Below are 12,152 nucleotides of genomic sequence, written 5' to 3'. Positions count from 1 at the left end.
TGCCACCGCAGTACTCGGCTGGGGATGGGGGATCCTCAGATGTTGGTGGGGGACCAGCCGTAGGGGTGGGTCACCATGGGAGGGTAGGGGGCACCTGCACGTAGCACAAACATGCCAACCCATGGACATGTGTACCCGTTCTGGGGGCAACCCATATCCCTGCCCATCCATCCCAACGACCACCCATAACCCCCCCACTGAGGTGTCAGCTGGGAAGTTCCAAGGTGCCCACGTTCCCAGGGGAGAGCCAAGGGGGCAACCCTGCACTGACACTGACCACCCAGGGATCTCAAGAGCACAGCAGAGTAATATGCTGGAATGCCACAGGTCCTTCAGGCAGCTGAATATGCACCAGGAAGGTGCTGAGAGTGAGTTGAGCCGAGTCTGGACAGAAATAGGAATGTTAGTAGTTGGTCTATGAAACAGTAGTAGGGTGAGAGCTATCATTCGTGACAATTACCTGCTGCTATGAAATGCATTTAGGGCTTCAGGTAATTCCCAACAGTCAAACATGCTACCAACATTCACAAAAGTACACGGAATAGAAGTACTGCAATGTATTGGCAATACATAATTCAGTTAAAAAGAGTAAGGAAAATGACCAGAGTGTGAGAGTCGGTGTGTGCGGGTTCTTGAGTGTGAGTGGGTGCGTGTGTAATTGTTGTTCTGTGGTGGTAAGTGTGAGTGACAAACACACTGACTCACATGTACACACTAACACATACACATTAACACACACGCAGTTACACACACTCCCATGCAGTTATGGTCACACGGACACACAAGCTCACAAACTCCCGCAAAGACACACATAGTCACAAACATTCCCACACACATGCACAGTCACACACACACACACAGTCACTTCCATATACAGTTGCACACATTCTCACACACGCAGACTCACACGCACACACTGCCGAACATATAGTCACACAAACTCACACACGCAGTCACAAGCACAGTCACACACACATACATTCATAGATCTTTGAAAGTTGCCACTCAAGTGGATAGAGCTGTGAAGAAGGCCTATGGTGTGCTAGCGTTCATTAGCAGAGGGATTGAATTTAAGAGCCGTGAGGTGATGATGCAGCTGTACAAAACCTTGGTCTGGCCACATTTGGAGTACTGTGTGCAGTTCTGGTCGCCTCATTTTAGGAAGGATGTGGAAGCTTTGGAAAAGGTGCAAAGGAGATTTAGCAGGATGTTGCCTGGAATGGAGAATAGGTCATACGAGGAAAGGTTGAGGGTGCTAGGCCTTTTCTCATTAGAACAGAGAAGGATGAGGGGCGACTTGATAGAGGTTTATAAGATGATCAGGGGAATAGATAGAGTAGACAGTCAGAGACTTTTTCCCCGGGTGGAACACACTATCACAAGGGGACATAAATTTAAGATAAATGGTGGAAGATATAGAGGGGATGTCAGAGGTAGGTTCTTTACCCAGAGAGTAGTGGGGGCATGGAATGCACTGCCTGTGGAAGTAGTTGAGTCGGAAACGCTAGGGACCTTCAAGCGGCTATTGGATAGGTACATGGATTAGGGTAGAATAATGGAGTGTAGATTAACTTCTTCTTAAGGGCAGCACGGTAGCATTGTGGATAGCACAATTGCTTCACAGCTCCAGGGTCCCAAGTTCGATTTCGACTTGGGTCACTGTCTGTGTGGAGTCTGCACATCCTCCCCGTGTGTGCGTGGGTTTCCTCCGGGTACTCCGGTTTCCTCCCACAGTCCAAAGATGTGCAGGTTGGGTGGATTGGCCATGAAAAATTGCCCTTAGTGTCCAAAATTCTATGATTAACCTAGGATGGGCCGAAGGGCCTGTTCTGTGCTGTATTTCTCTATCTATCTATCTAACACAAACACATGCAGTCACAAACACTCCCACATACATGCAGTCACACACATGCACTCTCACACAAACACATGCACAGTCACAAAGCACTCCCACACACTTGCACACTCAAATATACAGAGTCACTCTCACACGTACACAGCCACACACACTTGCATATATATACACACACACACAAGCGATCACACACAAGTCACTCGATCACACACACACACACACCACACACACACACGCTCTGAGATAATCAAATTATCTGGTATTAATGACTTGAAAGCATTATCATGATTTTCAGCAGCTTAGGGCACGATTCTGCAGCCTCATCACTCCCGATTTAGTATCGGGATGAGGCCGTTGAAACTCACAAGAGGCTTGTTGTGAGGTTCGCGATGCTCAAAACTTTTGGCGAGATTCAACGGAATCTTGTGGCACATCGCGGTCTGGATCTCGCTCCCACTGGGCGAGAAACAGGTGTGCATATTTAAATGAGCCATTAGACCCGGGACTCACCGACCTCCCGAGCAAGGTCTCAACCAGGCGCCATTTGTTACTGGCTCACAAAGTCATCAACCAGTCATGATTGCACCTTAGGAGGTCTCACTGGGAAGTTGAGGCCCTGGGTGGCCGAGAACAGGGAAGGGTGGCAGTCTAGCATTCCGCTGGCACCTGGGCATCTTAGTACTGCCAGCCAGGTACCTCCACTGTTAGGGTGCCAGGGTGGCACTGCCAGGTTGCTCAGGTGCCAAGTTGCCCATGCCAGAGGTCGGGCCGGGGGGTGTGGGTGGAGGAATTAAAAGGTGGGGTGAGGGTGGGCTCGAGGACCCCGGAAGTGGGAAGTTGGGTGAAGTGGACTCCCGGTGACGAGCGGACGCACATCAGGTGGCTCTCCTAACCAGAACCAAAAAGGGCACTTTCAGTCAGATTTTGCCAAAATCCGAAGACCAAACTACCTCAACAACGAGAAGAAAACAACCACGAGAGTATGCCGGCAAACCGGAGGTCAAGGGCCGAAAAGATGGCAGAAGTGGCGGTAAAAGCCACAAGCAGCAGGCGGGCGAGGCGGCGGACGCACAATGCGAAGGAGCCCCAGCCGCCCAGGAGAGAGGAAGACCAAAGACCCGAGTAGCAGCCTCCTCCCCACCACCTGGAGACGATAGAAGTACCTCCTCATGAAGGACCTGATGGCCATGAAAGAGCCGATCAGGACAGAAATCCAGGAGGCGGTGCCAGAGGCGATGGCCACTATGCAAAAGGCTACCGAAGGGCTGGAGAAGAAAGTGGAGACACAGGAGCCGATCCTCGACCTGGAGAAGGCTTCGACCGACGAGATCGACAGAATCATCACCCTGGAAGCCGAAGTGAAAAGTTTGGAGGTGGCCCAGGGGAACTTAAGGGGGAAAGTGAAGGACCAAGAGAACAGGTCCTGACGACAGAACATTCGGACCGTGGGCCTTACGGAAGGCAGCGAGGGCAGGGATCCAAATGCTGGATGACTTAGTAAGGAGAAACAACCTCCTCAAACCCCTAGAGCTAGACAGAGTGCACAGGTCGCTTAGGCCGAAACCCAAAGCTGGGGTGCAGATGAGACGATCATTGCAAAGCTCCAACGATACCAGGATCATGAGAGGATCCTGTGGTGGACGCGTCAGACGAAAGCGAGCACCTGGGAAGGACATAAAATCCGTATCTATCAGGACATTGGGGCAGATCTAGGCAGAGAAAGGGCCGAGTTCAACCAGCCGAAGACGGCCCTGTTCGAGAACAGGGTACATTTTGGGACGCTGTTCCCGGGCAGGCTCTGGGTCACAGCCCAGAAGAAAGAACATCACTTTAACACCCCGGAGGAACCAAATTAATTTGTAAACAACAGCCTGGACAAGGGACAAGCAAGGCAGCCGTGAGGGCTGTGCAGAGAAAGACTGTGAAAGGGAAAAGATTCATTAGACTGTGAGCATGTTTGCATGGGACCGTGCTGCCTCGCTCCGATAGTAAGGGGAAGACTGGTTCTCAGAAGGAAGTGAGGGCAAGGGAAAGCATGCAAGAGATTAGTCAGGGAAAATGGGCAGTTAGCAGGCGTAAGGTAGGGGCCAGAACAGCCCTGGGAGGGGAGCCACCACACTAGCAGGGATAGCTAGCACGGGAAGACAGAAGGCAAGGGGGGCCATGTCGCACCTTCCGGCAGGGAAGGAGCGCCTAGTCGGGTGGGGGCACAGGGTCGGGGAAAGTACAGGGGGAGACAGGGAAACGACAATGCAGGAAGGGGGGGGATGAGGAGGACGAGCACAAAAGAAATAGAACAGGGAGAATGAGTTGGTTTTTGCACGGGCTTTAGCGAGTGAGGGACGGGCTGAGTAAATAAGATGACATGGCAAGCAGCCACTTTGGAGGGTCCCTGGGCAAATGGATATCCGGAGTGCAGGGGCGCACCCACGTGGCGTTCACATAGTTGCCGGCCATATTGGGTGTCTCTTGAACAAAGGGAAATCCCGGAGCGCAGGGGCTCGACCTCATGGTGAGACCGGTGACCATGGCCATTTTGGACGGCACTCCCCCCCCCCCAACAAAGGGAGACCCTGGAGTGCCGGGATCAGTCCACCAGCTAAGTATGGATGATCCCGCAAGAGCAGGGCGACAGAAACCTCTCACTAGGATTATCAGCTGGTATGCCAGGGGACTTAAAGGCCCAGTGAAAAGGTCCAGAGTCTTCGTCCACCTCAGAAGTTTGAAGGCCAACATAGTCTTCCTTCAGGAGGCACACCTGAGGGAGAAGGACCGACTGCAGGTAAGAAAGAGCTGGGTAGGACAGACGTACCATTCATGCTACGGGTCGAGGGCCAGGGGAGTAGCCATACTTATTAGCAAGAAGACGAAACTCATGGCGACAAGGACGGTTACGGGCCTGGGGGATGGTACGTCAAGGTCAGCGGTGTCCTGGAAGAGGCACCAGTAGTTCTGGTAAATGTGTACACGCCCAACTGGGATGACACAGATTTCATTAAAAAGACCATGGCGGAAATCCCTGATGCTGATACGCACCAACTGGTCATGGGGGGGGGCGACTTTAACTGTGCTCAGGGCGTGCTGACGGACCGATCAAACGCCAGATCGGGGAAAAGGACCGGCATGGCTAGGCAGCTGAGAACATTCATGGAACAGATGGGGGAGGTGGACCCTTGGCGGTTTTACACCTAGGTGAGAAGGAATTCTCATTCGTTTCACCGGTCCACAAAGTGCACTCAAGAATAGACTTCTTTGCAGTGGTGAAAGTGGTGCTTCCAGGAATAGTAAAAGCGGAATATTCCGCATTAGTTATCTCCAACCACACTCCACACTACATGTTTGGAGACAGGCCGGACCCAACACCCCACATGGAGGCAGGACACAGACCTACTGGCCGATAAGGGCTTCTGCCAGAAAATATCACAAGCCAGAGGAGAGTACATCACAAATAACCAGAGTGTGGAGGTCTCACCTTCCACGCTCTGGGAGCCACTGAAGGTGGTGATTAGGGGAGAGATTATAGCCTACAAGGCACGTAGAAACTGGGAATAGAGGGTGGCCAAGCAATAACTGATTGACTCCATTCTGGAGGTCGAATTCTGGAAGTACTACGTGACTCCGACCGTATAGCTTCTGGCAGAGAGGAAAAAGCTACAGGTGGACTTTAACCTGCTATCCACCAGCAAAGCAGTGCACCAACTCTGCCAGACACGGGGGATCTTCTACGAACACAGGGTAAAGGCTGGTCGTATACTGGCTCAAAGGCTGAGAAAGCAGGCAGCCACGAGAGAGATAACTCAGGTGAGGAACAGCAGAGGCAGACTGGTTACTGAGCAAAAAGAGGTCAACCGAGCATTCGACATCTTTTACCGAGGACTGTACACCTCCAAACCCCCCCAACGGGGATGCGGGGATGAAACGGTTCCTCGATGGAATGGACATACCAGTTGTGGGAGACGATAGACGGGGGAAGCTGGAAGCACCGATAGGACTGAGTGAGATCATGGAAAGTATCAGCTCCATGCAGGCAGGGAAGGCATCGGGAAATTCACACCAGCCCCCTGGCCCCATGCCTACGGGACATGTTTGCAGACTTGCCAGCGAGGGGCACCCTGCCTCTTACGCTAACACAAGCCATGATATCGCTGATACCCAAAAAAAACAAGGACATGACAAAATGCAGATCATACAGACCCATTTCACTACTCAATGTGGACGCAAAGATACTCACGAAAGTCCTAGCCAAGAGACTGGAGAACTTCGTACCGGAGGTGGTCGTAGAGGACCAGACGGGCTTTGTCAAGGGTAGGCAGCTAACTGCGAGCATCAGACGGCTGCTAAATGTAAGAATGACCCTATCCAAGGAGAGAACACCAGAGGTGATCACCTCCTTGGACGCATAAAAGGCCTTCGACAGAGTTGAATGGAAATACCTCATAGCGGTACTGGAGCATTCTGGGCTGAGGACAGAGTTCATCTCGTGGGTGAAATTGCTGTACAACAACCCCAAGGCGAGCATTCGGACCAACACTGCCAGCTCTGAATATTTCCAGCTACACAAGGGCAGAAGGCAGCGATGCCCACTATCCCTGCTTCTGTTTGCCCTGGCAATTGAACCCACAAATCCCCAATACAACACTGCAAAGGAAGGAAAACACAGGCGGTCTGGCCCTGCCCAATCTACAGTATTACCACTGGGCAGCCACGACCAAGAGGGTGAGGGGATGAATACGAGAGCCAAACATGGAATGGGTAAGGCTGGAGGAGTCCTCCTGCCAGAGAACGACCCTCCAAGCCTTCACCACGGCATCAATCCCATCCCCCAACAAAATACACATTCTGCCCAGTGGTGGCGGCCACTCTGAGAACATGGAATCAAATGAGGCAGCATTTTTGATTTACCGGGATGTCCCCCATGACCCCCATCTGCGGCAACCATAGATTAAAGGGCAGCACGGTAGCATTGTGGATAGCACAATCGCTTCACAGCTCCAGGGTCCCAGGTTCGATTCCGGCTTGGGTCACTGTCTGTGCGGAGTCTGCACATCCTCCCCGTGTGTGCATGGGTTTCCTCCGGGTGCTCCGGTTTCTTCCCACAGTCCAAAGATGTGCAAGTTAGGTGGATTGGACATGATAAATTGCCCTTAATGTCCAAAATTGCCCTTAGTGTTGGGTGGGGTTACTGGGTTATGGGGATAGGGTGAAGGTGTTAACCTTGGGTAGGGTGCTCTTTCCAGGAGCCGGTGCAGACTCGATGGGCCGAATGGCCTCCTTCTGCACTATAAATTCTGTAAATAATCCATTGTAAATTCTGTAATTTCCATCATCTATGCTTAGCCCCACATTTTAAAAATGAAGACAGGACAGGGAATGCTACCAGTCAGGGACTTTTACATTAGGAAACAAACTCACGATCTTAGACAAACTAACGGATGACTTGGACCTGGCGATAGGACAGGAACTCAGACACCTCCAAATTAAACACTTTCTCTGCAAGGAGACGGCGAGATACCCCAGGGCCCCAAGAGACACACAAGGAGGGGGGAAACTGTGAGGCATATATGGACGGTTACTGGACAGAGCAAGACTATCACTGGACGTAGCCAGACAAATTGGGGACGTAAGTGGGTTAGACTCTGGAGCGAAGCACTGAGTAGGGCCAACTCCACCTCCTCCCAAGCCAGGCTAAGCATCATGCAGTTTCAAGTGGTGTACAGAGTTCACCTGACCAGAACCCGAATGAGCAGGTTCTTCCCGGAGGTGGAGGATAAATATGAAAGGTGCCAGGGAGGCCAGCCAACCTCGCCCACATATTCTAGGCCTGCACCAGAAGTGTCGGGTTATGGACAGCCTTCTTCGAGGCAATGGCCAAGGTTGTGGGGGTGAGGGTGGAGCCCTGCCCAGGAGTGGCAGTCTTCAGGGTATGGGACCAGCCAGAACTACATATGGGGAGGAGGGTGGACACCCTAGTTTTTGTGTCCCATTGCACGCTGGAGAATCCTGCTCAGCTGGCGATCAGCAGCACAACCCATGGCTGCAGGCAGGCTGGTAGACCTCTCTGAATTCCTCCACCTGGAGAAGATCGAGTACACTATCCTAGGGTTGGACGAGGGCTTCCACAAAGTGTGAGGCCATTCATCAGCCTCTTCCAAGACCCGTTTGAAGCCAACAGCAACTAGGAAGAAAGAGGTGGGGGGGAGGGGGGGGGGGGGGGGGGGGAGAGAGGAAGAGAAGGGAAGACACACACAAGTGAAAGAGGCAGAGGAGGGGAAGGGGAGAAGGGACGGAACACGGGGTAAAAGGAGAGGAGGGGAGGGACCACGCAGCCCCCCACCATCGACAAAAAACTAAAGACCCCAACAGAAACAAACGGAACGCAGTGTGTGTAGCGCCAAACGCAGAAGGCTTCACTAAGAGACATGCTAAGCCACCAACAAAGGAAGGGGAAAGGAGGGTGGGTGGAGGCAGATGGGTGAAACCAAGTGCTGAATTCTCCGTATCCTGAAGCAGAAATTGCGGCCGGTGCCGGGGCAGAGAATCCATTTTCTCTCATGGATTCGGGCCCGGTTCCCCAATTCTCCCGGCCCTGAAAAGTGGCACACTCTGCATATCCCTGACCTGCGACCATTGCTGAGACCCATCCCACCATTCTCCGACCCCGACTGGCCGAAGTCCCGGCGCGTGGATTGAACATGGTCCTGCCGATTGGGATACTAATGTGGCAGCTTCGGAGGGCAGGGGAGGGCTTATACGGCACCGGGCAATTTTTGGGCGGGCGGTCCGGGTCGGGCGTGTGGCCGATCGTGGGCACTATGTTTAAGGTCCAGCTCCGCGGTCTGAGTCCGCCATGGAGCACGGCGCAGGAAGCCACCGCCGTGCGCATGAGCGGCCTCTGACCCGGAAGTGTGGGGGCCCGTATCTGCAACAAAAGCTGTTATTTTTACGTTGGTTCACTGCTAGCCCCCTGCATGGCTAGGAATAGTTTTTCTGGCGTGAAAGTCCACAGTTTTAACTACGGCTTGGGGACATAGTCCCAAAAACAGAGAATCCAGCCCCACGTGTAAAAAGCTGTGTAAATAAGAATCAACTTTATTTGTAAATATCAAACAAGCTTGAGCTGTTACTCTGCAAAAACAGGAAAATACCAATAAAAACACTTCAAAAGAAAAGTTGGGTGAAGTGGGGAGGTCCTGGTGGTCTTTTAAATCTGTCGTAAAAATGTGACACTTGATGTGCAGGACTTTCCAACTATTTAAAAAGAGTGAAAAATAGCCCAGCGCACATCCATATTTCTGATCCACACCAACAACTGGACGGAGCTGACTTGCGACAGCAACAAGTCCATAACCTCGTACATTCGTCAGTCAATACTTTCTCAAGCAGTGATCTGGCCAACCAAATAAAATGCTTTTAAAAAGCGTTGATGAAAAGTTATTTACAATAAAGAAGCACCCTGCTAAGAAACTCAAGTTTCATTAACTCTTACGCAAGTGAAAGCAGTTAAGGCAATTCTGGGAACAGATTTTGAAAAGAACTATTAGTCATGCAAGAGCAGATTATGCGATCAAAATGAGTCATTGCTACAGAAAACCTTTGCAATTTTTATGATCAGTATTTTCTAGCAATCTTGCGTTCTGTCATTAAACGATCATTTATAACTTCAGCACTGTGAATCCTGCACATAACAAAGTATTAACCAAAAATAATTATATATAGTAGGTTTGGACCAATTAAGATCTCAGCCATGACAAAATAGTAATGAAAACCTCGGCCGGAATTCTCTGGCCGTTCATTTGCGACGGGATTCTCTGATCCCGCTGGCAGTGTACCCCCACTCTAGAAATGGCGTCGTGATCCGCAAGTAGTCTTCCTGCACTGGTTTCCTGGTGGCGTGGGGGTGCTTCAATGGGAATTCCCACCGACAGCGGTGGAGCAAAGAATCCCGCCGCCAGTGAACTGCGAGAAACACACGGCTGGGAGGCCGGGGAATCCTGCCCTTGGTTTTAAGAATCTAGTTTACGTACGTGCACATGATAATCTCACCTCGATATTCCAGATGTTTAGGTTTGAGATCAGGTCCCATCTCAAGTTCCCATTTTCATCAAGGCCATTGAACCCAAAACCACCTGCATTATTGATTGCATCAGCTAAGAGTGAAAAAGGAAGTGGATAACTAGTTATTGCTTAATTTAATTTCCGAAAGAACATCCAAGTGTTTTAGCAATAGATTGTGCAATCTCTCAGTCCCTAACTTTTTAAGTCACAAACTAATAATGGCAGGAGACAATCCGCGAAATTAATTTAGACAGATCACAAAATGTTCAAATCACAGAGAATGCGGAAAGCTGATTGGGGGAAACTGGATTGACTAAACATCATAAACTTTTACATGTTTCACGGCATTGAGGACCCGGGTTCGTCCCGGCCCCTGTCCATGTGGAATTTGCACATTCTCCCCATGTCTGCGTGAGTCTCATTCCTACAACCCAAAATTGTGCAGGGTAGGTGGATTGGTCATGCTAAATTGCCCCTTAATTGGAAAAAAGAATTGGTTACTCTAAATTTATTTTTTTAAACTTTTACATGTTGCATGAGTTTTGAAGAAACAAAATTGGTTTAGGTTGGTCCTAGGTAAATCTTCCATCATGATAGAACATCTTTATTCATTTTACAGCAAGATTCTTAAGCCAAAAACATATAGGTGCCAGAATGTTTCATACCCCAGGGAGTAACTTTTTGTTGAAGGTTGTAACTTTTGAGTGTCAAAAGTAGTTTGATGTAGAGTTGACAAAGATTTCAGCAAACAGTCTTTGACCCTACTTCCTTTACATGAGAGCTGGAAGGTGAGATTTTTTAAGGTGCTGGAAGATGAGATTTCTCTCTGGAAAATTAGTACAGGTCAGTCAGGAAAGCACAAATAAGAGTTTGAAATGGTACAGTGAAGCCATTCAGCTTGTCATCTCAATACCGTGCTGATCAGCTTGCAGACATCTGGCCAAAGCAGTGAGTTTCTGTCCAAAAAGGCAGAAAAGATCATTTCAGAATTAAACTGGACGGATCACCCAACATTGACCTAGGCACCAGAATCGACAATGGTGCATCCAGCCTTTTCGACCCTGCAAAGTCCTCACTACTAACATCTGGAGGCTTGCGCCAAAATTGGGAGAACTGTCTCACAGACTAGTCAAGCAACAGTCTGACATATTCATACTCACTGAATCATACCTTACAACAATGTCCCAGACATCACAATCACCATCCTTGCGCTTATGCTGTCCCACCAAAGGTGATGGCATGGTGGTCAGAAAGGAGTATCCCTAGGAGTCCTCAACATCAACTCTGGACCTCATAAGTTGCATGCCATTAGGCCAAAAATGGGCAAGAAAACTTCCTGCTGATTACCACATACCGCCCTCCTTCTGCAGATGAATCAGTATTCCTCCATGTTGAACACCACTGGACGAATCACTGAGGGCGGCTGAAGCACAGAACACCAGGATTGACTTGGTAGCATCACTAATAACAGAGATGGTGGAATCCTAAAGGACATAGCTGCCAGACTGGGTCTGCAGCAGGCAGTGAGAAAACATCAGATACATCTGTCTTTAGCAGTATTTGTAGGAGTGATCATCGCACAGTCCTTGTAGAGACAATGTCCTGTCTTCAAATTGAGGATACCATACATTGTGTTGTGTGGCACTACCACTGTGGTAATGGGATAGCAACTCAAAACTGGGCATCCATGAGATGCTGTGGGCCACCCGCAGCAGAATTATATGCAACCACAATCTATAACTTCATGGCTAGGAGTATCCCACATTCTGCCAAGGATCAACCCTGGTTCATTTACGTTTGCGGCGCTTACTCAGAAACAACCTGCTCACTGACGTTCAGTTTAGGTTCCACGAGGGCCACTCAGCGCTTGACCTCATTAAGCCTTAGGTTAAACATCATCAAAAGAGCTGAACTCAAGAGGTGAGGTGGAAATGACTGCCCTTGACATCAAGACCTCATTTGACCGAGTGTAACATCAAAGAGCCCTAGCAAAATTCAAAGTCAATGGGAAAAAGGGGGAAACTCTCCACTGGTTGGAGTCATACCCAGCACAAAGGAAGATGGCTGTGGTTGTTGGAGGTCAATCATCTCAGTCCCAGGACATCACTGCGTTAATTCCTCAGGATAATGTCCTAAGCCCAACCATCTTCATCTGCTTTGTCAATGATCTTCCCTCCATCATAAGATCAGAAGCGGAATGCTTATTGCATGCAGATTGCACATGTTTAGCACCATTCCCGAC

At 50.0% G+C, this 12,152-nt stretch overlaps 1 protein-coding gene across 4 annotated transcripts in view; it reads right to left on the bottom strand.

Annotated features, from left to right (window-relative positions):
* mboat1 (membrane bound O-acyltransferase domain containing 1) overlaps positions 1 to 12,152 on the bottom strand; it is a 189,342-nt gene that overhangs the window by 35,274 nt on the left and 141,916 nt on the right. For all 4 annotated transcript variants that reach the window (XM_038796971.1, XM_038796970.1, XM_038796968.1 and 1 more), the window contains one exon: positions 9,899 to 10,002. In XM_038796971.1, coding sequence (XP_038652899.1) covers positions 9,899 to 10,002 — 104 coding nt within the window. The remainder of the gene's footprint in view (positions 1 to 9,898; positions 10,003 to 12,152) is intronic.

This window comes from Scyliorhinus canicula, chromosome 5 (assembly GCF_902713615.1).
Source record: "Scyliorhinus canicula chromosome 5, sScyCan1.1, whole genome shotgun sequence".
NCBI classification, from domain to species: Eukaryota; Metazoa; Chordata; class Chondrichthyes; order Carcharhiniformes; family Scyliorhinidae; genus Scyliorhinus; species Scyliorhinus canicula.
The sequence above is the reverse complement of the archived record's forward strand: the minus strand, read 5'-3'. Positions and strand labels throughout refer to the sequence as shown.